The sequence below is a fragment of the Pelophylax lessonae genome, assembly GCF_965119305.1.
Source record: "Pelophylax lessonae genome assembly, chromosome: 3".
Taxonomy (NCBI): domain Eukaryota; kingdom Metazoa; phylum Chordata; class Amphibia; order Anura; family Ranidae; genus Pelophylax; species Pelophylax lessonae.
This window is the reverse complement of record NC_138770.1, coordinates 604,018,361-604,045,382: the sequence shown is the minus strand read 5'-3', so window position 1 is coordinate 604,045,382 and position 27,022 is coordinate 604,018,361. Positions and strand designations below refer to the sequence as shown.

Below are 27,022 nucleotides of genomic sequence, written 5' to 3'. Positions count from 1 at the left end.
GACATCTGGGGATCCAGAGACCGCGGACGCCCGTCCCACTTGGACAACATCTCCGCTTGGAGATCCCGTGTGTGAAACTGGGCGAAGGGAAATCGCCTCGAAAGCCGAGACCATCAATCCCAGACACCGCATGCACGTCCGAATGGACGAAGATGGAACGTCCCTGAGGGACCTTACTGCCTCCTGAAGAGCTGCGAGTTTTTCTTCCGGCAGGAAGACCTACGCCTGGACAGAGTCCAGAATCATACCCAGGTAAGAAATCCGAACCGATGGGCACAATGTCGACTTTGGAAAATTGATCGTCCAACCAAACTCCTGCAGAGTCTGCAACGTGACGGACAGATCCTTCTCCAGACTCTGGCTGGTCGCAGACCGAACCAGAATATCGTCCAGATACCCCAGAACCGAAATGCCCTGGGCCCTCAACAAAGCCAGAACCGGTGCCAGCACTTTGGTGAACACCCTTGGAGCCGAGACGAGACCAAAAGGCAACGCCACAAATTGGTATGATCTTCCGCTATGGCGAATCGAAGGTACCTCTGGTGACCCTCGAAAATCGGGATGTGAAGATACGCATCTTGCAAGTCGATGGAAGCCATGAACTCCCCCGGAACCAGGGCAGCCACCACCGACCGCAGGGATTCCACGCGGAACTTGCGCACCCGCACAAGGCGGTTCAGTGCCTTCAAGTCCAGAATCGGACGCACCTTGCCCTCCTTCCTGGGCATGGTGAGCAGATTGGAATAGAACCCCCGAAATCTGTCCCGATGAGGCACCGGGACCACCACTCCCTGAGCCCTCAGGTCCTGCACCGCTAGATGCAGGTCCCGCAAACGCTCCGGGGATAACAGAAGACTTGAGGGAAACAATCTGCTCTCCGGCCGAGAGAGAAACTCGATCTAGTAGCCAGATCGAACGATTTCCTGTGAAGTGGGTGAGGGCGCCCCTTCAGGCCGCACTGTTGTGGGCCGCAGAACCAGATTGGCCGGACTTTTGCTTACCTGCCCACGGCTTCTTGCGGGAGCCTTGACCCTTGGACGGCTTGTCCCAAAATGTGGCCGAAAGGCACGAAAGGACCCCTGAGGGGGCCGAAAGAAAGCATTCCTTTTTCCAGGAGCCTTCTTAGTCTAGTGGGATTGAGGTAAGAGCGTGCTCTTACCCCCCGTGACCCCTTTAATTAGGGCATCCAGGGATTCGCCAAAAAAGCGAGAACCATCAAAAGGCAGATTGGCCAAGGTCTTACGTGAAGATTGATCCACAGACCAACACTTCAACCAAACCAGGCGGCGAGATAACACCGCCACACTGTGTACACGTGCAGCCAACGGAACCATATCCAGGTCCGCATCACACAAATATATGACACCCTGGTGGATTCGATCCACCATATCCAAAGTCGCCTGGGGGGCAGAATCAGCCACCAGTCCACGCCTAAGCACCTGCGTCCAGTTCGCGACCGCCTGGGCCGCCATAAGTGAAGCAATAAAGCTTTCAACATAGAACCCATAATAGAATAGGTACGACGGGCAAAGGACTCCATCCTCTTGTCCGTGGCATCCCGGAACACCGGAGTGTCTGCAGCAGGAATCGCAGTGGACTTGTTCAAAACTGCTAACGCCTGGTCCACCGGAGGTGGGACACACCAACGCCCATCAGTAGCGGGCGTAAAAGGATAGCGCAGCTTAAACCTACTTGGTACAGCAAAAGGTTTGCGTATATTACGCCATCTTCCTTTCACAGCGCGCTGAAAATCATCAGTGCATGGAAACATCTGCGATGATATGTGCCTTTTCTGCGTCCCATAAGCCGCCAAGGCAGCTGGAGGACCTGTTTCCTCCTCCAAACGCAGAGTTTGCTTGATAAAAGTAACCAATTCATCTATGAGCGCAAGCTCTTCAGACGAGCCAGGGGGAGAATTATCAACCCCCTCTACCTCAGCCTCCATTTCTGACCCTATAAGGTCCAGGGAGGAACGAGACCCCGATAAGGAGATCTCTGCCCCAGCAGCCCCAGTACCATCACCCTCTGAAACAGAGGAAATTGAAAACTCTGGGCCTTTTAGAGGATTGAGCAACCACCAGCATTTGCACCTGAGTCGCAAGGCTAGCCACAATCGCAGCCAAATCCCCCCCCCCGGGGGGGGGGGGGGGAAACCGCAGTCCCCTGGCTTCCCACTAAATTGGCAGGAAACTAGTATTCCTGAGAATCCATGCCCTTGTAGCAGCAAAAATAAAAGGGTGACCGCCCCTTTAAGAGAGCGCTGCGATCGTAGCCCACTCACACTAGGCATCCCACACAAGGGACCCCCACAGGGACAAGTATACCAAGGCAGGATACAGGGAATAAAAAGAAATGAACCTGGAGAGATCGGTGCTGCTGCTGCTGCCTGCGGTGCTCCTGAAGGAAAGGAAATGCTGGCATACAGGGCGCTCTATGAAAGCCTATGGAGGCTACAAGAAAATGGCCGCCATGCATGTAAAACATGCGGCCGGAGCGATCGCAGCCAAAATGGCGCCGTTTGGCGCCGAAACTGCCGCTCCCACACCCCATGAGGGAGAAGTAAAACACACCATCTGCCCAAAAAAGGAACATGGTAAACCGCCGCAGCGGCGCTGTAATGTGCCCCAAGCATGAGAACTCAAGCCCCACAGCACACAGCCGTTCACACAGACAGAAAACTGACACAGAGTGCAGCACAGCCCCCCCTCCTTGCAGCCCACAGCATGCAATGTGAGAGATAGGGAAACAGTAATAGTGTGAACACAGGGCAAGGTACACAGTCCCAGACTGACACCCCCCAGACAGACAGGTCCCCACATAAATGCACTTACCTCTTAAATGGCGTGGGGGACCCGCACAGGCGAACAAACCGCTGCACATGAGGCAGGGAGAGTCGCATCCAGGACGCATCAGAAGGGGGGTTGAGAAACCGCACAGCGTCCAGTGAGGTAGCCACCTCACCTAGCATCCCTGCACGGAACAGGGATGGGTCGTTCAGATAACTCAGGAGCGATACCTGACTGAACGCTCGATGGCGGGCTGAGAAGCCACTGACCCACAGCCTGCTACCAGGGGGGTCAGCCCGAGACGCAGCCCGCATGATCCTCTTCTTCCGAAGAACTAACTAACGCTGGTAAAATAACAGCTAACAAGAAAGAGAGAAAAAACTGAAATAAAATCCAAAGAAAGGAAAGAGAGCTGAGACAAGGTGCCCCAGCACAGAAACTTCCAGCTACTCCTGACAGCTAGACAAATGAAACTGAGTTGGATACAGGAAGTGGAGGGTTATGTACTGAGGGGACCACCCCCTGGGGGTGGGATATGTTAAAAGTCTTTGTACTAACATATTCTATTGCCTAGCTACTCCTACGGAATAAAGGACATAACCCCATTGGTGATGAATATGAAGTGGGCGGCGACTGTCGGAGGACGTAAGAGAAATATTGTTATTTTTGCAAAATTTACGCTCTTTTTTTGTTTATAGCGCAAATAGTAAAAAGCGCACAGGTGATCAAATACCACCAAAAGAAAGCTCTGTTTGTGGGAAAAAAAGGACGTCAAATTCGTTTAGGTACAGCATTGCACGACCGCGCAATTGTCCGTTAAAGTCACGCAGTGCCGAATCGCAAAATACCCCCTGGTCGTTTAGCAGGAAAATCCTCCGGGGCTTAAGTGGTTAATATAAAAACCTTCTGCTTTTACAACTCCTTTAAGGGCAGCTGAGCACAAAAACAGACCTCACAAGAATCCACAATAAAGAATGCATGAATACAGCTCAGGGACTTTCCAGCTTTGTTATTACAATTGAGTTGCACACAGACAGACAGCAACCAGAGATTAGGGAGCAGTTCAAACACTCAGATAAACATACAAATACAAAGCTACAAATGTAATTTCACACTCATGAACTGCTAAGCTTTAAGGCCCCATGCACACAGGGCGTTAGAAAAAACGTACGTCAAAGTTAGTTCTGACGCCGGAAAAAGCAGCTGTAAAAATGTGCTTTCAGTAGCTTTTTCCATTGGCGTTATTGCACGTTTTGCCACGTTGCTTTTAGCAGCGTTTTTTTTTCTTCCATTCAAAATCAATGGTTCCCTATGGGAGCCTATTGATTTGAATGGAGGTCGCACCGCAACACCGCAAGTCGGATCCGACTTGCGGGGCGACTTGCGCTGTGAGAATCTTGAGGGGGAACTCCACGCCAAAATGGGAAAAAAACGGCGTTGGGGTCCCCCCCAAGGTTCCAAACCAGGCCCTTCGGGTCTGGTATGGAATTTGAGGGTAGCCCCATGCCGAAAAAACGGCGTGGGGTCCCCCCCAAAATCCATACCAGACCCTTATCCGAGCATGCAGCCCGGAAGGCCAGGAAAGGGGAGGGGACGAGCGAGCGGCCCCACCCCCCCCGGACCACACCAGGCCACATGCCCTCAACATGGGGGGGTGTTGGTGCTTTGGGGCAGGGGGAGCTCTGCACCCCCCACCTCAAAGCACCTTGCCCCCATGTTGATGAGGACAAGGGCCTCATCCCCACAACCCTGGCCGGTGGTTGTGGGGGTCTGCGGGCAGGGGGCTCATCGGAATCTGGAAGCCCCCTTTAACAAGGGGCCCCCCAGATCCCGGACCCCCTCCCTATGTGAATGGGTATGGGGTACACTGTACCCCTACTCATTCACCACATAAAAGGCAGTGTATGGAAATAACGACAAGAGACGTTTTGGTAAGTTTATTAAAAATCTTCATCCAACTCTTAGCTCCTGAACCCACAGTTCCTGGGTTTTTTTTGGAGCTGTAAAACGCCTATGCCACTTGGAGCTCCTAAAAGCTCTATGTGTGCATGAGGCCATAGAATAACATGGATGGGCGTTCTGCAGCTGCAAAAAAAAACGTCTGACGCTGCTAACAGCAGCTGTAAAAACGTCCAGTGTGCATGAGGCCTTATTGTCTTCTCTCCGGGGTCTTCTGCTCTTTTGCTGTCCGCCCTTCTTGTCTTCTCCTCTCCGGGGTCTTCTGCTCTTTTGCTGTCCCCTCTTCTTGTGTTCTTCTCTCCGGGGTCTTCTGCTGTCCACTCTTCTTTTCTTCTCCTCTCCGGTCTTTTGCTGTCGGCTGTCGGCTCTTCTTCCTCCGGTCCTCCTCCGACGACGTCTCCGCTGATTATGCCTATCTCCGGTCTTTGCAGCTTATTATATAGCCATTAGGGGCGGGGCCGCCCGATGATGTCAACGGGAGGCCCCGCCCCCTCGCATCACAGATGACGTCATCTGTGCCGTGAGGGGGCGGGGCCTCCCATAATAGATAGGCATAATCAGCGGAGACGTCGTCGGAGGAGGACCGGAGGAAGAAGAGCCGACAGCCGACAGCAAAAGACCGGAGAGGAGAAGAAAAGAAGAGTGGACAGCAGAAGACCCCGGAGAGAAGAACACAAGAATAGGGGACAGCAAAAGAGCAGAAGACCCCGGAGAGGAGAAGACAAGAAGAGTCGGATGAAGATTTTTAATAAACTTACCAAAACGTCTCGTCGTTATTTCCATACACTGCCTTTTATGTGGTGAATGAGTAGGGGTACAGTGTACCCCATACCCATTCACATAGGGAGGGGGTCTGGGATCTGGGGGGCCCCTTGTTAAAGGGGGCTTCCAGATTCCGATGAGCCCCCTGCCCGCAGACCCCCACAACCACCGGCCAGGGTTGTGGGGATGAGGCCCTTGTCCTCATCAACATGGGGGCAAGGTGCTTTGAGGTGGGGGGTGCAGAGCTCCCCCTGCCCCAAAGCACCAACACCCCCCCATGTTGAGGGCATGTGGCCTGGTGTGGTCCAGGGGGGGTGGGGCCGCTCGCTCGTCCCCTCCCCTTTCCTGGCCTGCCGGGCTGCATGCTCGGATAAGGGTCTGGTATGGATTTTGGGGGGGACCCCACGCCGTTTTTTCGGCATGGGGCTACCCTCAAATTCCATACCAGACCTGAAGGGCCTGGTTTGGAACCTTGGGGGGGACCCCCACGCCGTTTTTTTCCCATTTTGGCGTGGAGTTCCCCCTCAAGATTCCCACAGCGCAAGTAACTCCGCAAGTCGGATCCGACTTGCGGTGTTGCGGTGCGAACTCCATTCAAATCAATAGGCTCCCATAGGGAACCATTGATTTTGAATGGAAGAAAAAAAAACGTATAACGTGGCTTAACGCACGTTAAGCAACGTTATAGCAAAGTTATTCAGCTTTTAGCAGCGTCAGGCGTTTTTAACGCTGTAACGCTGGTCCTCAGAACGCGCAGGTCGTGGGTTCTTGTTGCAGCTTAAAAACGCCTAGGCCACTTACAGCTCAAAAACGTCTGAGTGTGCATGAGGCCATAGAATAACATGGAGGGGCATTTTTAGGCTGCAAAAAGAAAACGCCTGACGCTGCTTACAGCGGCGTTAAAAACGTCCCGTTTCATGGGGCCTAAAAATTACAGAAATCAAATGGACATATAAGCTGTAATACATTAAAGTGATTGTAAATGTATTGTTTAAAAACAACAAATATGTTCTACTTCCCTACTCTGAGCAATGGTTTTGCAGAACAGCCCCAATGCGCCTCATCTGGGGTCCCCTGCCGATGCTCCTGGCTCCTCCCAGCCACAGAGTGCCCCCACAGCAAGCTGCTTGCTATGGGGGCATTCAAGTGGGCTCAATCCCAAGCCGCGCTGTGTGTCCTCAGACTGATTGACAGCCTCAGGAGCCAATGGCATCCGCTACTGCCTCCATGCCCAGTGCGAGAGCAGCTGCTCTCGGGCACAGCACTGAAACGAGATTGGGTTCAGGTAAGTATAAGGGGTTGGGCTGCACACAGACATTTTTAAACCTTAATGCAGAGAATGCATGAAGGTAAAAAAAAAAAAAACCTACCTTTAAAACCAATTTAATAAAGTGAACTACTGATACAAAATGGCAGAAAAGAAACATTTTGTGTTTGTTTGTTTATGCAAGTTTTTCTTACCTTCATCAGCACTCACATGGAGCACTGGGATATCAGATATTAATTTCCAACCTAGCTTTGAGCCATATCTTGCCAGCCCCCCCACCCAACCAGCGAGTGGAACGAGGAAAAAAAAAACTAATTCCACATCCACACAAACTATGTGGATGCAGAGATTGCTCCCATTGCACTATTGTATGCTGACAGCAGGATTTTTTTCACATCAACCGCATCAGCTACATACAGTATAAATCGATTTTTCCTGGCAGGAGTACAGGGGCATCCTGTCCTACTCCTAGAACAAAAATAAATTGATATGAGTACCTCTCAGCCATTCACACAAAGCCTTGTATTTCATTATTGAATATAAGGTTCCCTGTGATTAGCTGGGGTGGAGATTGACATCATTTGCCCACCTCTCTACTTCAGCCAATAAGAGGGAGCCTGGTACCCAATTAGGGCTGCAACGACGCGTCGACTACAAAAAATCGCCGACGCATCAGCACGTGACGTCACACGCATCTCGCGCGAGTTGCATTAAAATAGCGGAACAGCAGCGGTAATGGCGACATCTGATCCTGGGGGAGAAAAAGCCAGCAGCAGCAGCGGTTCCACGTCCAGCAGCAGAGTACAAAAGGCTTCCAGCAGCAGTTCCAGCAGCACACCACCAGTACAAAAGACAGCGAGAGCCCGATCACGGTCATCAAGGGTATGGGAATACTTTCAGCAGAGGCCAAATAAAATGGTCCTCTGTTCCCTTTGCAAAAGTGAAATGGCATACCACGGCAGCACAACTGCTATGCATGAGCACCTCAGAAGAAAGCATCCTGGCGCACTGACCACAAAGGACGAGCCATCTTTGTAAGTACTAGTACTACTAATTTCAACAATATAATTAATGCATTGCTAGCTGATGATTGCTTAGGCCGGGCCAGCTCACTACAAGGCATTTTGCATTTGCAGCCCTCAGTGTCTGTCTTGTGGATCCCTCAGGTCATGATTGACAACAAGTGCAATGATCTGACCATGACCACCAGCACACCTGAGAGCTATTTTGACTGTCACTGCACTCTGTCTGCAGCATTATTAATTACAACATTGGCCATGGATATCTCAAAATTCTACTAGAAAAAATACAATTAATATTGTTAGCGTTGAGGCTGAGCATTCATAGATGTGTAAATTGGTAATGTTATTAATTATTATTATTATTGTTGTTTTTCCTCAGGAAGAGGCAAAGCTGTGTACAAGATTTCTACTTTCATAAAAAAGGATGTCACTGCTTGCACACCCCAAGTGGCCATTACACTTACCAATAGCATACTCAACATGATTGTAAAAGATGAGACCTCTTTCTATTGTAGACGGTCAAGGATTTCGTGAGATGATCAGCACATTTTACCCAGGATACACACTTCCCTCCAGGTCCCATTTCACGAAGCTGATGGAGAGGAAATATGAGGAGAATTTTGAAAGATTGAAAGCGTCAATCAAAGATGTCAAATCCAAAATAGCTCTCACCACAGACGCATGGACCAGTATTGCCACAGAGGCATACTTGGGTGTCACATGCCACTTCATTAATGAAGACTGGAAGCTTACATCCTACAATCTGACCACTATGCCACTTGAAGATCGCCACACAGCTGAAAACATTGCTAACTGGGTGGAAAAAGCAGCTGAGAAGTTTGAGATATCCATGGCCAATGTAATTGCAGTTGTTCATGATAATGCTGCAAATGTTGTCGCTGCTCTGCGTATTTTGGAAGAAAAGCATCCTGGCATCTCTTCTCTCAGGTGTGCTGGTCATGCATTGCAGCTAGTTGTCAACCATGCCCTGAGGGATCCCCAGATCAGCAAGACACTGAGGGCTGCGAAGTGCCTTGTGGAACATTTTAAAAAAAGTGAGCTGGCCACTACAAAGCTAAAAGCAAAGCAACAACAAATGGGTACCCCTGATCATGCACTAATAAATGATGTATCTGTAAGATGGAACAGTACTATGCACATGATCAGTCGCCTGCTTGAACAGAGGTGGCCTGTGACTGCCACACTTTCCGATCCTGATGTCACACCATGAGGGAAGCGCTTCCTGGATTTAAAACATGATCAGTGGAGCTTACTTGAGGAAGTGGAACAAGTCTTGAAGCCTTTTGAGTGTGCTACTGTTTTCTTGAGTGGAGAGTCCTATGTGACTGGTTCCGCTCTACCTCCTTTGGTAAAAGGCCTCCAGAAATCCATACAGAGCACAATTTGCGAGATAGCGGCAGTCAAGGCTTTCCAAAATGTTGCTGCACAGGAGATGACCACAAGATGGGAGAGGGAAACTAAATTCAGAGATGACGGAGGAGAAAATATATGTCTTATTGCAGCAGCCCTGGACCCCAGATTCCGCAAGCTAAAATTCCTGGCAGCAGAGGATAGTTTAAAAGTTCACCTCAAGGTCCAAGCTCTTGCTCTTGAAGAGAAAAGAAGATATGAGGAAGAGCAAACACATCAACGTCAATGTGAGGAACAGGTTCAGTCAGCCAGTGCAATGAGTCCAGACATGAAACTTTCAGAAAAGAGGCAAGTGTCTATGTTGGACTCGGTTCAGATTCAGATGAACACCACAGTAATGGTGAGGATGACACTGGTCACATCCAAGATCCAGAAATTCACAGTGAAGTTGTGAGGAATGAGATACACATGTACTTTAGTGAGCAGGCCATTCCAAAGGAAGACAATCCACTGAAATGGTGGAAGGAAAATGAAGGGAGGTTTCCCATCTTGGCCATGCTGTCAAAGAGTTACTTGTGTGTGCCTGCAACATCAACCCCATCTGAAAGGCTTTTCTCAGTTGCTGGCAACATTGTGACTAAAAAAAGAGCAAGCCTAACTGCAGAGCATGTCGATATGCTAACCTTCCTCCATTGCAATGCTATATTATAGGTACAGGCCCCCAACCTGTACCTATTGCACTCTCTTGGGTTGTATTGTTGGACTTCTTTAAACTACAAGATGGCTGTTGGCTGCCTTCAGGTAATCTTTCCTCAGTATTGGCCATTAGAATTTGCACAGTGTTGAGCGGTGCTTGCTTTTTGTTGGACTTGGCTCCTTTAAAACTATGTTAGTTTTTAGGTATGTTTTACATTTACAAGTAACACACACACCAAAAAAATACTGGTCAAACACTGTATATGGAAAACATACCTAAAAAGTAACCAAGTTTTAAAGGAACCAACTAGTCCAACAAAAGCACTGCTCAACACTGTGCAAAAGTAAAGGCCAAAAATAATGGCCAATACAGCAAAAGATTACCTGAAGGCAGAGAGCTGACTTGTACTTTAAAGAAGTTAAAGTGTTAGGCAGATATGGCATTTTTCATGCCTGATGCCCTAAAGTGTTTGGCACTTTATGTGTCTCTTGTATTTTTGCACAGTTGCACAAGTTAGTGTTGTTGAGCACTGCAGTGCTTTATAATTTATATGGCATTTTGAATGCTTTTGGTTTTGAATTAATGGCATTATTCCTGCCTGATGTTAAAGTGTTGTTTACATTTTATTTTTGCCACTGAAACTTCAACCACATTGAAGTATTTTTTGGAAAAACTTTAATAAAAGTTGAAATATTATATTAGAAGTTGTACGTATCATTTTTTTGTAAAGTTATTCAAAGGATTATTTAACTAATCAAAGAAAAAAACACTAGATTAAGCAAAAAAACAAAAAAATTAAATAATCGTTAGATTAGTCGACTAATCGTAAAAATAATCGATAGATTAGTCGACAGACAAATTAATCGTTAGTTGCAGCCCTATACCCAATGATGAAATACAAGGCTTTCGGTAAATGGCTGATCAGTGTTCAGGCTGACTAATTTGTCCGGGGAGCAGGACAGGAATTCTGGATCACAGTGATACATACACTTTATACAGCCGCTGCATCTCTTAGTGAACTAAAAAAGTTTGGAACAGCTTGGTCCAAACAAACTATTTCAAATCAGAAGAAACCTGGAGTTCAGCATTAAAGTACGCTCCAAAGTGGATCTAATACTGCAAGTATCAGAACTGGACCACAGGGGACAAAAGAAGGTGGCCCTATCTGATGAGACATGGTTTCTTTTTTTTTTTAGGTGGATGGCTGGGTGTGTCGCTTACCTGGGAAAGAGATGGTACCAGGATGCAGTATGGAAAAAAGGCAAGCTGGTAGAGGCAGTGTAATGCTTTGAGAAATGTTCTGCTGGGAACCCTTGGGTCCTGCCATTTACTTGGAGTTTATTTAACAAATACCACCTACTAGAGCTGCACGATTATTCTTTAAAAAATTGCAATCTCAATTCACCTCCCCACGATCTTAAAACTGCATTTTCTCAATTCATACAGAGCAGAGCTGTTCTCTGCTCACTCACAGCTGTAAAAATAAAATAAAAATGAGCCTCTAAATGTTTATCAACTTTGGCAGTGCTGGGAGATAACTATAAACACAATGTTTTTCTTCTTTTAGCCCCCGTTCACACTAAGGCGACCTGGTCGCCTCACAGTGGGAAGATGCGGACCCGTTCTAATAGGAGCGACACAAGTCGCTCCGACTTAGAAAAAGGGTCCGGAGCTTCTTTGGGGCGGCCAGGAGGCGACCGCCATAGACTTCAATGTTATGAAGTCCGTGGCGGCCGCTCCGAGGTCGCGGCGCGCTGCTCCACGCTGCTCCGAGGTCGCGGCTTAGCCCCCGTTCACATTAGGTCGCTCCGACTTCGGGGGCGACCTGTGAGGTCGCGTGCAGCGCGACTTCGGCGCGACTTGCACGGACTTCACATAATGGAAGTCAATGAAAGACGCCTCCAGGTCGTCCCGAAGTAGTACAGGACCCTTTTTCTAAGTCGGAGCGACTTGTGTCACTCCTATTAGAACGGCTTCTGTACTATACAGTGGGAGCGACGGTGCACGACTTGTCAGGCTGACCAAGTCGACCGACAAGTTGTGCCAGTGTGAATGGACTCTTAATTTAAAGCGGTAGTATCCCTTGAGTAAAAAAAAGCAAAAACAAAACCTGAAAGACAATGGCATAATGTACTAGTATGCATCGCATATTAGCACATTATGAAATACTTCCCTTAGAACGAAGCCCCGCACGGTCGCCCGGACACTGCTAAGGGAGCTGTCATGTTCCCTCTGCATCTCTTCCGGGTTCAGCGGCTTCGGCACTGTAAATGGCCGAAGCCGCACAGGAGTTCACTTTCCGGCAAGGAGCGTATGCAACGCTGGTGTCAGCGGCTGCATGCAGGGTGAATATCTCCAACACCATGTAGGTTTAGGCGATATTAATTTTACCTACAGGTAAGCCTTATTATAGGCTTACCTGTAGGTAAAAGTTATAAAGCGGAGTATACTACAGCTTTAAAGGAATGAACTTCCGTCTGTAAATGCGGGCAGTTTAACCTCTAACAAGTTAAAATCAGTATTTTTCCTAGAAAATTACTTAGAACCCCCAAACATTATACATATTTTTTTAGAAGGGACCCTAGAGAATAAAACTGCGATCGTTGCAATCTTTTATGTCACACTGCGTTTGCGCAGAAGTCTTTCAAACGCAGTTTTTGGGGAAAAAATACACTTCAATGAATTCTAAAGAAAAAACACTTAACGGTTAAAAAGTTAGCCCATTTTTTTTGTATAATGTAAAAGATTATGTTGCGCTGAGAATCGTAATCTTTATTCTTTTTTTTTTCCAAGAAATTATCTTTATTCTAAGCAAAAAAAATGGTGATTCTCATTTTATCCAGAATCATGCATATCTGCCACCAACCCAAACATTGTTGCTGACCATGTAAGGGAAATGTAAGGCTCCTATGGCGTACTGCATCTAAACCTCAATATTTTATTTTTTTTTTCAAATTCGTCGGCCTTTTGTTGTTTATAGCACAAAAAAAATGCAGAGGTGATCAAATACCACCAAAAAAATAAATATTTGTGGGAAAAAAATTGCATAAGTTTTATTTGAGTAGAGCGTCACACGACTGTACAAATGTCAGTTAAAGTAACACAGTGCCGTATGGCAAAAAATGTCCTGGTCATGAAGGGGGGCAAATCTTCCGGATGTCAAGGGGTTAGCCTAGTCTTCTTTCCGGGTTCAGAATCTTTGCATGCTTGCCATTTCATTCATTCAGCATGCTGTAAATGCGGTCTTCCCTGCGCACACGTGGCTCATATTGCATTACCGCTAACAGGTAGAGGGGACATTTAGGAGAAAATAGACCTCTAGGATCTCTTATGTTATAAAAACCATGCCTGTCAGCCGATTTTGGCATGCCGGGAGTTTACAACCACTTTAAAAAAGGAAAAGTAAAGCCAAAGCGTGTTTGCTGTACTTCTCCTGTGGATCACAGGGGTTCAGTTTATTCTGCGCTCCTGTCACCCGTTTTCAGCACACAGTGGGATGAAGTCACAGAGTCCGTCCAGGCTTGGGAAACATTGCGGCCATAAGGTCGAGATCTGCCTACATGCCTGGACCGACACCTGGCCCAGCCTATCAGCGAGCCGCCGAGAGCCTGGGCCGGCCGCTCCCGCCCTCCACAGCCCAGCACTCCGGTGAGGGGGGCGGCAGAGCAGAGAGTTGCTGGCTGAGCCTGGGTTTAATGCGATGCAAATCACATGCGATCTCTGTGCAAACGCAAATCCAGCCATAAAGTTGTATGGCTGAACTTGCACGAAGAAGGTGCAGGAACCTCCCCCCCCCCCCCCCCCCGAATTGGATCGCATGAGTGTTCACACCCATGCAATCTGATTCCTGTCCAAATTCACAGTTCGCACTGCGAACCGATCTGGGGGGGAAGTTAACTTGGTATTGACACCTGCAGCAGTTCGCAGAAGGTAGTGTGAACTGCCTGCAGGAGAGATGCAATGTGGGAACCCACACTGGAATCATGCTGGTTCCAGCATCGCATGGTGTAAACCCAGTCTGACAGTCACCAGCTCAATACTGGTGGTATTTGATTCCTCGGTTCTCAGTGTTAGGCTGGATACACACTATACAACTTTTGTTGTTAGATTTCCTTTATATTTACCTTCAACTATGTAGTGCAGAGGCCTGACTGATTGCATATAAATTGAAAGTGTTTGGATTTGACCTCATATTATATGGTTTTGGTAAATCTAAAAACAATTGTATAGTGTGTATGACCTATTAGCGCCAGCGGGGGATGACGACAGATGCAGCATCCACCTAGGTAAGTATGATTGAAAAAAACAATATATCCGGACTTTTCTTTTAACCACTTCAATACCGGGCACTTTCACCCCCCTCCTGCCCAGGCCAATTTTCCCCTTTTAGCGCTGTTGCATTTTGAATGACAATTGCGCGGTCATGCAACACTGCGCCTAAACCAAATTTTGTAATTTTCCCCCCACAAATAGAGCTTTCTTTTGGTGGTATTTGATCACCTGTGGGTTTTTTCCTTTTTGCTAAACAAATAAAAAAAGACAGAAAAGTTTTGAAAAAAAAAAAAACGTTTTTTTGTTTATGTTATACAATTTTGTAAATAAATACGTTTTTCCTGCACTGAAGAGCACTGATGAGACTGCACTGACAGGCACTGATGAGGAGGCACTGATATGCAGCACTGGTGGGCACTGATAGGTGGCACTGATGGGCACTGATCGGCACTAATGGGCAATAATGGGTGACACTGAAAGATGGCAAAGATGGGCAGCACTGATAGGGAGGGCACTGGTGGGCAGCACTGATAGGGGGGGCAATGGGGGGCTCCTTGAATGCCATCCCTGGTGGCCATAGTGGGCATCCCTGGGGTCATGGATGGGCATCCCTGGTGGTTCTAGTGGCACCCCCCCACCATGGTCTGCACTGGTAATCAATGATCTGATTACCAGTGCCGACCCCCCCCCCCTTCAGGGGAGCCGCCGATCGGCGCTCCTGTACTCGTGCCTGTCAGGCACGAACTAAGGAAAGCCAATCAACGGCTCTTCCTGTTTACTATGTGACCAGCCGTGATTGGACACGGCTGGTCACATGGTAAAAAGCCTACCTCAGTAGGCTCTTTACCGAGATCGGAGATGCAGGGAGTCAGACTGACACCTCGCATCACCGGGGGGCGCGCAGAGCTGTATTATCCTGCCGCCGTCATATGACGTCCGGTCAGGATAATACAACCACAATCCCGCCGTCAATTTGCTATAGGGCGGGCGGGATGTGGTTAAAGGTATTGTAAAGGCGTTTTTTTTATTTTAATGCATTCTATGCATTAAGGTAAAAAAAAAAATCTGTGTGTAGCAGCCCCCCTTATACTTACCTGAGCCCCATCTAGATTCAGTGATGTTGCACGAGAAACTCGGCTGCACCGACTCTCCCTCCTGGCTGAGAGCGCCACTGGCTCCCACTGCTGTCGCTCAAACTCATTGAGCCAATGGGGAGGGGGGGCTGGGCCGGGGCTCTGTCTCTGAATAGACACAAAGCACTGCGGCTCGGCTCAGGTGACCCCCATGGCAAGCCGCTTGATGTAGAGGCATTTGGCAGGAGCCCAAGAAGAGGGTCTTGGCTGTTATGCGCAAAACCATTACTCAGAGCAGATAAGTATAACATGATTGTCAATTTTAAAAAACTAAAAAAAATAGGAGACTTTACAATCTCTTTATTGGCACCCTAAACAAGGGAAGCAATCTGATGTAAAATGGGCTCACCACCATAAAAAGTCGCAGAACCTACTTCTGGTGCATTTTTCACGCGTAGGGCAGCCCATTTATGCGCAACAAAATGCACCAAAAACCAAGTAAGAAAAAAAAAAACACGCATTGCAAAGGTGTGAATGCAGCCCAAAGGCTCCGGTCACATCTGGGCGTTTCAGGAATGCACGCAGAAACGCATTTCCAGGATGCACAAAAAAAAAAAAAAATGCGATGCCATGAAATAGGGCTGTAGTCACACGTCAGCAACTGGATGCACCAATTTTTTTTGTTGTGGAACAGAATACAGCTATCTTAGTCAACCAAACCGGTTTTCCAACACCGGACAAAACGCACCAGAGTAGTTTACGCACCTTTCTTGGCACGGAGCTAAGCGTTTTTGCGTTTCGCATTTTGTAGCTTTTTCACGTATTTATTCATGAAACAAAATACAGGGCTGCTACCTGCGTTTGGGGTACAATACGCGTTTCCCAGGAAGCTTTAGTGTGAATGCGGCCTAATGGCACCTTAAACGCAGACAGCAAACGCGCGTCTTGCCACGCATAATGAAACGCAGCACATTTGTCGCAGCCAATTGAAATGAATGGGTTGTTATATTAGGTACCAGGTGAGATTGGGGTGCTGGGGCACTACCACAGATTGGGGTGGGGGAGGGGTCCAGGGTTGCACACAGCTTTGCTTTAATGTTGCAGCAGTGATGAATAGTGCTATTGCAGGACTACAAGTACCAGCATGCCCTAACAGCCTGGGAAAGCCCATGTGATAAACAGAAAGGGGGTGCTTAGGTGAAGAGCATCCTCCCCCTGCACACACCTACCTGCACCATGATGGCGAGCCGCAGCGACCCCTTAGCGATGTTATCGCTGCATTTCTTGCAGGAGGCTCGGCCGCTCTTGGCGTACTCGGCCCGGTAGAGCTTGTCGGTAGACTCGGCCATGTCTGAGGCGGATGTCGGTCTGCGTCTCCCTCACACACACACACAGCGAGTGAGCAGCGTGCAGCTAGGAGCCCGCCACACAACAAAACAGGCCGCACTAGCCGCCGGCCGAACCACCGCCCCCCTTAGGACACATGGCCGAGCCGCTCGGCGATCGATTACACTGGCCTGGCCCGGGATGGAGTGGGCTGGGTGAGCTCACGTGGTCTGGGCTGCACAGAGGGAGAGCTGAGGGGGGAGGGGTTTGTTGTGGTGGGAGGGGCTAGACAATAAAGTGAGCGCACCTTTAAAGTAGCTAAAGCCAAAAATGTACATTATTGCAGCTCAGCAGTCCTTAGATGTGCTGTCTACAGTGCTGCTTCTACCCCACACTTTTACCAGCGAATTCTGCCATCAGCAGACTTCCTGTCCTGGGGTGACAACTATACTGGACAGCAAAGGTGTGCCAGGTGTGCCTGGGCATACCTTAATTACCCCATGTGGTGCAGCTTCCCTCAGTTTTGACCCCTGATATTTCATTACATACACCATCATGATTAAAAAAATAAAATTAAAATAAAAACTACTGACACAGTCAACTACCCTACTGACACCAATCTCTGCCCTACTGACACCATCCACTGCCCTACTGACACCAATCTCTGCCCTACTGACACCATCCACTGCCCTACTGACACCAATCTCTGCTCTACTGACACCATCCACTGCCCTACTGACACCAATCTCTGCCCTACTGACACCGTCCACTGCCCTACTGACACCAATCTCAGTCTTGACACCATCCACTGCTCTACTGACACCAATCTCTGCCCAGACACCGTCAACTGCTCTACTGACACCAATCTCTGCCCAGACACCGTCAACTGCTCTACTGACACCAATCTCTGCCCCAATTACACCGTCCACTGCCCTACTGACACCAATCTCTGCCCTGACACCATCCACTGCTCTACTGACACCAGTCTCTGCCCTGACACCATCCACTGCTCTACTGACACCAATCTCTGCCCTGACACCATCCACTGTGTGGCACCCTACAGGTAGGTGCTAGGTAAAATATAGTGGGCTTTGTCTGCCTAACAGCAGAGCCATGTTTTCTTTGTGCAGGTAGGTTGTCATGGCTACCAAGTGTGTCTGCTGAGAGGGGAGTCTCCTCACTGGCCCTGTGGGAGGCTTCTCATAGGGCGGTGGAGGAAACCCAATCAGGGGACACATCCAGGCTTGTAACTACCCCAGGAGGCAGATTGTGCTGCAAAGGATTCTGGGAGAGTGCGGCTGTCTCCCCTCCTGTCTGAGGAAGGTGCGGTGGATGTCTCAGGGTGTCGCCTGAGTGTCCAGAGAGTGCTAAGTGAGCTGAGGGGATCCGGTGTGCCGAGAGCCTGCGGAGAGAGAGGGGTCCAGCCCCAGGAAAGCCTACACAGGTTGTGAGTACTGAGGATTGCCCCTGGGGGTCTGCCTGAAGTTAGAGGGGACCACTCCAGAAGAGGTTCTGGGATCCAGTGTTAGCTAGCTGTAAAGGGGGTACCTAGGTTGAGGACCCTGAAGCTGCAGAGGGGGTACATAGTCAGTGGACCCTGAAGAGTTCAAGTTAAAGGGGGCACCTGTGGTTGGGCCCCGCATTGTACAGAGTGTGTCAGTTGCCAGTACAGCTATACAGAGTTCTACTTCATACTACCTCAAGCTAGTCAAAGCAGGAGGACAGTATTCAGGGACTTCCACAGCACAACAGTGTCAGGAGTTCTACAGTTCTCAGTCCTGGATCTTCTGGACTAATAGTCGAGGATTCAGCACTTCTGTGTTTTAAAGGACATTTACAGTGTCAGAGAGCGTTGGCTGGTGGCGGCTGGCGTCAAAGCGTCAACGGCATTTTTCAGGAGTAAAGTCCCACATGTAATTAGTTCAAGCCTCAAGGAGTATCCCACTCATTCCCTTCTCCCATCCCCTTTAAATCCAATAAAAAAACACAAACAAAGATGGCGGATGTTGTCGCTGCTTCAGTTGTCACACCCAGGGTCACAGCTCACATGGGCTGGAGAAAGTACCGGTACTAATGGCAGACCCACATCAGGCCATAGGCCTGAAAACCTTGCTACATTTGGGGGCCTCGTCCGGGATTTTGCCATTAGCTACTGGGCTAGTTGTCATTAGCAACAGCACAAGAAAAAGTCCAAATAATCAATTTTTGTGCCTGGAACTGCTACATCAGCATCAGGTCGGGTGTGAAACTGCAACTGCAGGAGGCAGGGAGAGTGGACTCAGGCTGGAGGCCCACAGAGAAGGATGCTTGTGGCAACGCAAATGCTCCAGGAGGGACTGTAAAGTGACCAAGACTCTGTATATGGATAATGAGATGTATTCTGCTGTCAGGAAGTGGAGAGCAGGAGACAAGTATGTCAGGATGCGTGAATGCAGCAACTGCTTGATAGCAAGGAGTCCTAGTGTGGACAGTGAAAATGATGTCAAGGGTCCAGGAAAGGACAGAGAAGTAGATGCCGGGGGTCCTAGTGTGGACAGTGAAAATGGGGTCAAGTGTCCAGGGAAGGACGGAAAAGTGGACGCCGGAGGTCCTAGTGCAGACAGTCAAAATGGAGACCAGGGGCACGGGAAGAGAGGTGCCGGGTGCTGGTGCAAACTATGTGGAAGAATGTTGACCGTGCACCTGATAGCGGGACATTTATTCTCCCCCCAGTGATTACACTGTAAAGACATACACTGTAAACCCCAAAATACATTATGATACTCCTCCTAAGTATGGCAATACCACATGTGTGAGACATTTACACAGCCTTGCCACATACAGAGGCCCAACATCCAAGTAGCACCTCCAAGTGTTCTAGGAGCAAAAATTACACATATAATTTCCTGACAACCTATTACACTTTTGAACGTCCTGGAGCACCAGGACAATGGAAACGCCCACAAAATGACTCCCATTTTGGAAAGCAAACACCCCAACACATAATCTAGGAGGCATAATGCGTCTTTTGAACATGTCATTTTTTTCCACAAGTTTTTGAAAAAAGTGGAAAGAAAATGAAAAAGCAATTTTCTCTTTTGTCCACTGATGGACTTAGCTGCTGCTTTAAATCATAGACGGATGGGTAATAAACCCCTCCCTCTAGGAGTGATCAGGTAGAGCCAAAGGCTTTGACACACCCAGGGGGGGCGGGGTCCCTGGGTTATTAACCCTGGCCTCACCGTTGCATCTTCAGTTTTAGCTGCCTGGTCTTAGGAGTGGCCAAACAGCTCCCTGCTGGGACCTTTTGTCCTAGCTCTGTTTTAAACGTCTTAAAGAGAACCTTTTTTATTTTATTTTTTGTTGCTGCTGACTCCAGTTCCTGTGGAATGCCAGCTGGGTTGAGGACTGGCTATATGAGAGCCTTACGATCTCCCAGTTTGTGCCAGCGAGCGCTTGCAGACCGCAGCTCCGCATTGGGTCTCCATAGCGACTATAGTCCCACAGACGGGGACAGTCCTGCGGGTGAAACATCCCGCTGGGACACACACACCTGGCATGCCAGCGTCGCAGCGTGCCCCTTGGCTGACAGTGCCTTCACTGCGGTGCAGAGGCAGTCTGCCAGCATGGACGCCCACCCTCAGCAGCGTGGTCTGGTAAGTACAGTCCCCCCGTCTGGTTAGCGGGCCTGGGGCGGACGTGGGCTCCTCCATAGGTGAGTAGGACCCTCGGGTACCCATACCTCCTACCACCCTCCTCCACTATGAGGGGTCACCTGGGACCTTCCCCCTCCTACCCTGACCTCTCCCTACCCTGGGCTCCTGACCCTCGGGACACTTTTAGTGGGGGGTCCCCTATGTAGGTCGCCTCAGGTGCTATATCCGTTAGTGGACGGTGGGGGGAGAAAAAAAAGGACAAACATTTCATATGGGTACAGTGTTGTATGAGTAATTGTCATTCAAAATCTGAGAGCACCGAAAGCTAAAAAATGGTCTGGTTAGGAAGGGTTTAGGTGCCCAGTGTTTAAGTGGTTAATGAATGAATCCAAAACAAAACAATTATTATTTTTTTTTTTTTACAAACTGTTTATTAAGGTATATGTAGTACATAGTATCATGACAATATACAAAAGATAACACATGTCACAAGTACAGATTTATAACATAAAGAAAACAACAATTTAGAAGCATTTAGAGACAGGGCTGGACTGGGAATAAAATTCAGCCCTGGAAATAATTTCATACCAACCCCATAGCATTATTATACCGACCCAACAGCATAGCGCCATTATTTTCTTGTTCATAAAAGGGAAAACCATGCATTTTAAAGCAAATTTGAAGTGTGTATTATATATAGATAAGACAGATATGAAAGCATGTAGTGCTCCATATATATATATATATATATATATATATATATATATATATATATATATATATATAAGCAAATTCCGGTTAAAAGTGGTAAAAGTGCGGAAATGATACAGGAGATGCAGAGGCTGCGGACATGGTACAGGAGATGTCAGAGGCTGCGGACATGGTACAAAAGATGTCAGAGGCTGCGGGCATGGTACAGGAGATGTCAGGGGCTGTGGGCATGGTACAGGAGAGGTCAGGGGCTGCGGACATGGTACAGGAGATGTCAGAGGCTGCGTACATGGTACAGGAGCAGGAGATGTCAGAGGCTGCGGGCATGGTGCAGGAGATGCAGGGTCTGCGAGCATGGTGCAGAAGATGCAGTGGCTACGGACATGGTACAAGAGATCCAGGGGCTGCGGACATGATGCAGGAGATGCAGGGGTTGCAGGCATGGTGCAGGAGATGAAGGGGCTGCGGACATGGTGCAGGGGCTGCGGACATGGTACAGGAGATGCAGGGGCTGCGGGCATGGTACAGGAGATGCAGGGGTTGTGGGCATGGTGCAGGGGCTGCAGACATGGTACAGGAGATGCAGGGCTGTGGGCATAGTACAGGAGATGCAGGGCTGTGGGCATAGTACAGGAGATGCAGGGTTGCCGGCATGGTGCAGGGGCTGTGGACATGGTACAGGAGATGCAGGGCTGCAGGCATAGTGCAGGAGATGCAGTGCTGCGGGCGTGGTACAGGAGAATCTCCTGTACCATGCCCGCAGCACTGCATCTCCTGCAGAGAAGTCTCGCTTACCTTGTGGACCAAAGGAGCCTTACATTTAAAAATGGCGCCGCCGGCGCCAACACGTCACCATGCATTCGCCCCCTGCACGGGAATAGCCCAACATGTACGGGCTTTCCCGAGCGGCGGTGGCACATGCGCAGTGCGCATGTTGGGCCAGCTGAGGCCATTTTTTTTTTCAGGTGTTCGCAGCCCCACGGCAGGGAGGACTTGCCGGCCTACCGGGAAATTTCCCAGTATCCCGGTAGGCCAGTCCGGCCCTGTTTAGAGAATCTCCAGAACATCTAAATAGCACGTAGCATTTAGCCTATGGTAATGCAAACATGTATAAGTTCAAGGTACAAGCATACGACGGTGGGTCTTCCACCCCATCCCATTTACGAGAAAACAAGTGTATCTTATCCTTTAAAGTATATAGGATCCTTTCCATTAACATGATACCATTAACTATCCAGGATTGTAGATAAGGGAACCATTGGGGAGTTCTAGTGTAGAGCAATGGCCCATTATGTCGACACAAAAAATGTGAATTAACCTTTTCTTTTTACGTAAAACCCCTGGTTTTGGAGCACCAATAAGGCACATCTGTGTGCTCTGTATGGAGTGCTGACGAAGCAAATACTGTATTTTGTTGTGCACATCTCTAGCTGCCCTTTATGTGTCCCACATATACCATTGAAAAAAATGCAATCTTTCCTCCACCACATGCCCCTTCCCCTGATCTCTCTGTCAATATCGATGGCATTACTATCAGCCCATCCCCGCATGCCAAGGTCCTAGGTGTTTTTCTGGACTCTGAACTCTCCTTCAAACCCCACATCCAATTGCTGTCCAAATCTTGCCGCCTCAACCTCCACAACATCTCCAAAATACGCCCCTTTCTAACCAAAGACACAACAAAGCCCTTAGTTCACTCCCTGGTCATCTCGCGCATCGACTACTGCAATTACCTTCTCATTGGCTTACCTCTACACAGACTATCCCCCCTTCAATCCATGAATGCTGCTGCCAGACTCATCACTTTACCAATCGCTCAGTGTCCGCTACTCCTCTTTGTCAATCCCTCCACTGGCTTCCGCTCACCCAACGAATTAAATTCAAAATACTAACAACATCTTACAAAGCCATCCACAACTTAGCCCCCAGCTACATCACTAGTTTAGTTTTAAAACAACAACCAAATTGTTACGGAACCATGAACCAGACGTACAACAACAGATAAGTGAAAATAAGAAGGCTTTATTGAAAATCAAGCTGTAAAGCAAAAGTCCAAACGGATGGCAAAACCGAAGCAGAGTCTTTGCGAAGCCAGAGGTCAGGAGCCAGGAGGGTAGTCAGACGAAGCTGGGATCAGGAACCAGCAGGGTAGTCAGACGAAGCCAGGATCAGGAACCAGCAGGGTAGTCAGACGAAGCCAGGATCAGGAACCAGCAGGGTAGTCAGACGAAGCCAGGATCAGGAACCAGAAGCAGCAGCAGTCTTAGAAGCATGTGAACACAGGAGGACCAAGCAAGGAACTGAAGCCACAGACCTCCTATATATATGAGCTAGGCATCCAGCTCCTCCCAGTGGGAAGGAGGAGCCGCAGGGTGGGAGGCTACAAGAAACCCAGAAACCAAGATGGCCGCCAGCACATGTCAAACGAAGGAGAACAGCAAGAAGGTAAGACCATGACACAAATCACTCTCTTCCTTCCTCTCAAAACCTCCTGCTCTCTAGCTCCCTCGTCACCAACTTCCATGCTCGCCTCCAGGACTTTACCAGAGCCTCACCAATCCTATGGAACTCCTTACCCTTATCTGTCCGATTATCTCCTACTCTATTAGCTTTTAGACGATCTCTGAAAACCCTTCTCTTCAGAGAAGCCTATGCTACACACACTTCACAAATATACCTCCATTTTCTCCATCAGCTCATCCTCCACAGCTATTGCCTTTTGTTTCACTTGACCCTCCCTTCTAGATTGTAAGCTCTAACGAGCAGGGCCCTCTAAATCCTCCTGTATTGAATTGTATTGTAACTGTATCGTCTTCCCTCACATTGTAAAGCGCTGCGCAAACTGTCGGCGCTATATAAATCCTGTATAATAATAATAATTAAATATTTATGTTTTGCGAATTTTAGTACTTAAATCTAATGTTTTTTGCAATTTTTTCCCCACAGGCTAAAATTGAATGAGAGGAAGATTGTTGTATGAATGAGGACACACAAATATTGTGAAACTATGAAAACATCATATCGCTAGGTTCACACTACTGCAGGTGCGGGAGCACATGTAAATCACACGCATTCCATTTCCCGCATCCGCACCCAAATTGTGCTGCTCTTTGGTGCATGGGGGTCACATCTAAAAACGCAGCACATTTTCACCATAGGGGTTCCATGTTGCTGCCCAGCGGGTGCATTTTTAAGAAAAGGATCCAGGATCTTTTCCCTGCGTTTGCCCCAGGTACAGTAACCTGTTCAAATGAATGAGCTGTGCAAACGTGAGCTGCACCACCAGCAATAGTGTGAGCCTAGCGCTTTCATGCACAGAACAATCTCCTTTTAACGAAATGTTACAATTTATTTACATTCCTGAGCCCAGGGTAGAACATTTCTGCACCGATACAATGTATACTTTTAATCTATTGGCCCGTGCTGAGCTCCCCTCCTTTTTATTTTGTTCATTCTTAAAAAATCATACCATGAGATAACAATGAATTAACTATTTTATTATTGCATGTTAGATTTTAAAAAAAAAACACAAATATCGCATGAGATAATCCTTAGTGAATTGACCCCATATACAGTGCCTTGCGAAAGTATTCGGCCCCCTTGAACTTTTCGACCTTTTGCCACATTTCAGGCTTCAAACATAAAGATATAAAACTGTAATTTTTTGTGAAAAATCAACAAGTGGGACACAATCATGAAGTGGAACAAAATTTATTGGATATTTCAAACTTTTTTAACAAATAAAAAACTGAAAAATTGGGAGTGCAAAATTATTCAGCCCCTTAAGTTAATACTTTGTAGCGCCACCTTTTGCTGCGATTACAGCTGTAATTCGCTTGGGGTATGTCTCTATCAGTTTTGCACATCGAGAGACTGAAATTTTTGCCCATTCCTCCTTGCAAAACAGCTCGAGCTCAGTGAGGTTGGATGGAGAGCGTTTGTGAACAGCAGTTTTCAGTTCTTTCCACAGATTCTCGATTGGATTCAGGTCTGGACTTTGACTTGGCCATTCTAACACCTGGATACGTTTATTTGTGAACCATTCCATTGTAGATTTTGCTTTATGTTTTGGATCATTGTCTTGTTGGAAGACAAATCTCCGTCCCAGTCTCAGGTCTTTTGCAGACTCCATCAGGTTTGATTGGTCCTGTATTTGGCTCCATCCATCTTCCCATCAATTTTAACCAGCTTTCCTGTCCCTGCTAAAGAAAAGCAGGCCCAAACCATGATGCTGCCACCACCATGTTTGACAGTGGGGATGGTGTGTTCAGGGTGATGAGCTGTGTTGCTTTTACGCCAAACATAACGTTTTGCATTATTGTCAGAAAGTTCGATTTTGGTTTCATCTGACCAGAGCACCTTCTTCCACATGTTTGGTGTGTCTCCCAGGTGGCTTGTGACAAACTTTAAACGACACTTTTTATGGATATCTTTAAGAAATGGCTTTCTTCTTGCCACTCTTCCATAAAGGCCAGATTTGTGCAGTATACGACTGATTGTTGTCCTATGGACAGAGTCTCCCACCTCAGCTGTAGATCTCTGCAGTTCATCCAGAGTGATCATGGGCCTCTTGGCTGCATCTCTGATCAGTCTTCTCCTTGTATGAGCTGAAAGTTTAGAGGGACGGCCAGGTGTTCGTAGATTTGCAGTGGTCTGATACTCCTTCCATTTCAATATTATCGCTTGCACAGTGCTCCTTGGGATGTTTAAAGATTGGGAAATCTTTTTGTATCCAAATCCGACTTTAAACTTCTCCACAACAGTATCTCGGACCTGCCTGCTGTGTTCTTTGTTCTTCATGATGCTCTCTGCGCTTTAAAAGGACCTCTGAGACTATCACAGTGCAGGTGCATTTATACGGAGACTTGATTACACACAGGTGGATTCTATTTATCATCATTAGTCATTTAGGTCAACATTGGATCATTGAGAGATCCTCACTGAACTTCTGGAGAGAGTTTGCTGCACTGAAAGTAAAGGGGCTGAATAATTTTGCACACCCAATTTTTCAGTTTTTTATTTTTTAACAAAGTTTGAAATATCCAATAAATTTCGTTCCACTTCCTGATTGTGTCCCAATTGTTGTTGATTCTTCACAAAAAATTACAGTTTTATATCTTTGTTTGAAGCCTGAAATGTGGCAAAAGGTTGCAAAGTTCAAGGGGGCCGAATACTTTCGCAAGGCACTGTACTTATAGCAGAAATAGTACCTTTCCTCTGGGTTACAGGAGTGCACTTAGCTTTGCACTCCTGTGACCCGTATTCAGCCGTCAGCGGACTAAAGTCTGGAAGGATCCTGACTTTAAAGTTAGAAAACTTTCTGTGTGCAACATCCCCCAGCCCCCCCCCCCCCCCCAATACTTAACCAGAGCCCCCTCTCGATCAAGCAATGTGCACGATAGCAGTGTCTCTCCCAGGTTTCTCCATCCTCATTAGCTAAGACACAGAAGCATTGGCTGCCGCTGCTGTCAATCACAGACAGTGAGGAGGAAAGGGGGGCAAAGTCCTATGGACACACAGAGGTGGCTCAGGAGCAAGCACACACTAGTGCCCCCAAGAGGCACTGGGCAAAGGGACCTGAGAAAAGGAGGATCGGGGGTGCTCTGTGCAAAACCATTACACAGAGCAGGTAAGTATAACAAATATATATCTTTTTTTTTTTTTTTTTTGATCGAGAGCCTTTAATATCCCTATAATGTCAGGATTTGGCCAGATGCCTGACAGGCAGCTGGCTCAGCCTCTCAGTGAGCCACTGAGAGCCTGAACCAGCCGCTCCCAACCCCCTCCACAACCCGGCGCTCCAGTGAGTGTGTGTGTGTGTGGGGGGGGGGGGGGGGGCAGAGCAGAGAGCTGGTGACTGACAGTCATCACTCTCTGCTCACAGAAGACCGAGAACTGAGCAATCAGCAGTCATGTGGTTGCTCAGTTCTTGGTCTTAGAGGCGTCGGGATCAATGCTGCTTCCACCTAGGTGAGTATACATATATATATTTTTTAAATTCCCATACTTCTCTTTTAACTCTATTTGGCTGCTGCAGGTGACACCACTATTCAGCTATGCGGCTGACTATGTTTCCTGCCTGCGTGTTGAAACATACGAAAATCATCATACGACTAATTTGTTGTCCAATGTGCAGGCCGT

General features: G+C 47.9%; 1 protein-coding gene across 1 annotated transcript in view; it reads right to left on the bottom strand.

Annotated features, from left to right (window-relative positions):
• Positions 1-16,721, bottom strand: part of PARP1 (poly(ADP-ribose) polymerase 1) — a 115,906-nt gene extending 99,185 nt beyond the window's left edge. The window contains exon 1 of the mRNA XM_082251639.1: positions 16,439-16,721. Coding sequence (XP_082107765.1) covers positions 16,439-16,558 — 120 coding nt within the window. The 5' untranslated portion in view covers positions 16,559-16,721. The remainder of the gene's footprint in view (positions 1-16,438) is intronic.
• Between the last annotated feature and the right edge of the window lie 10,301 nt (positions 16,722-27,022).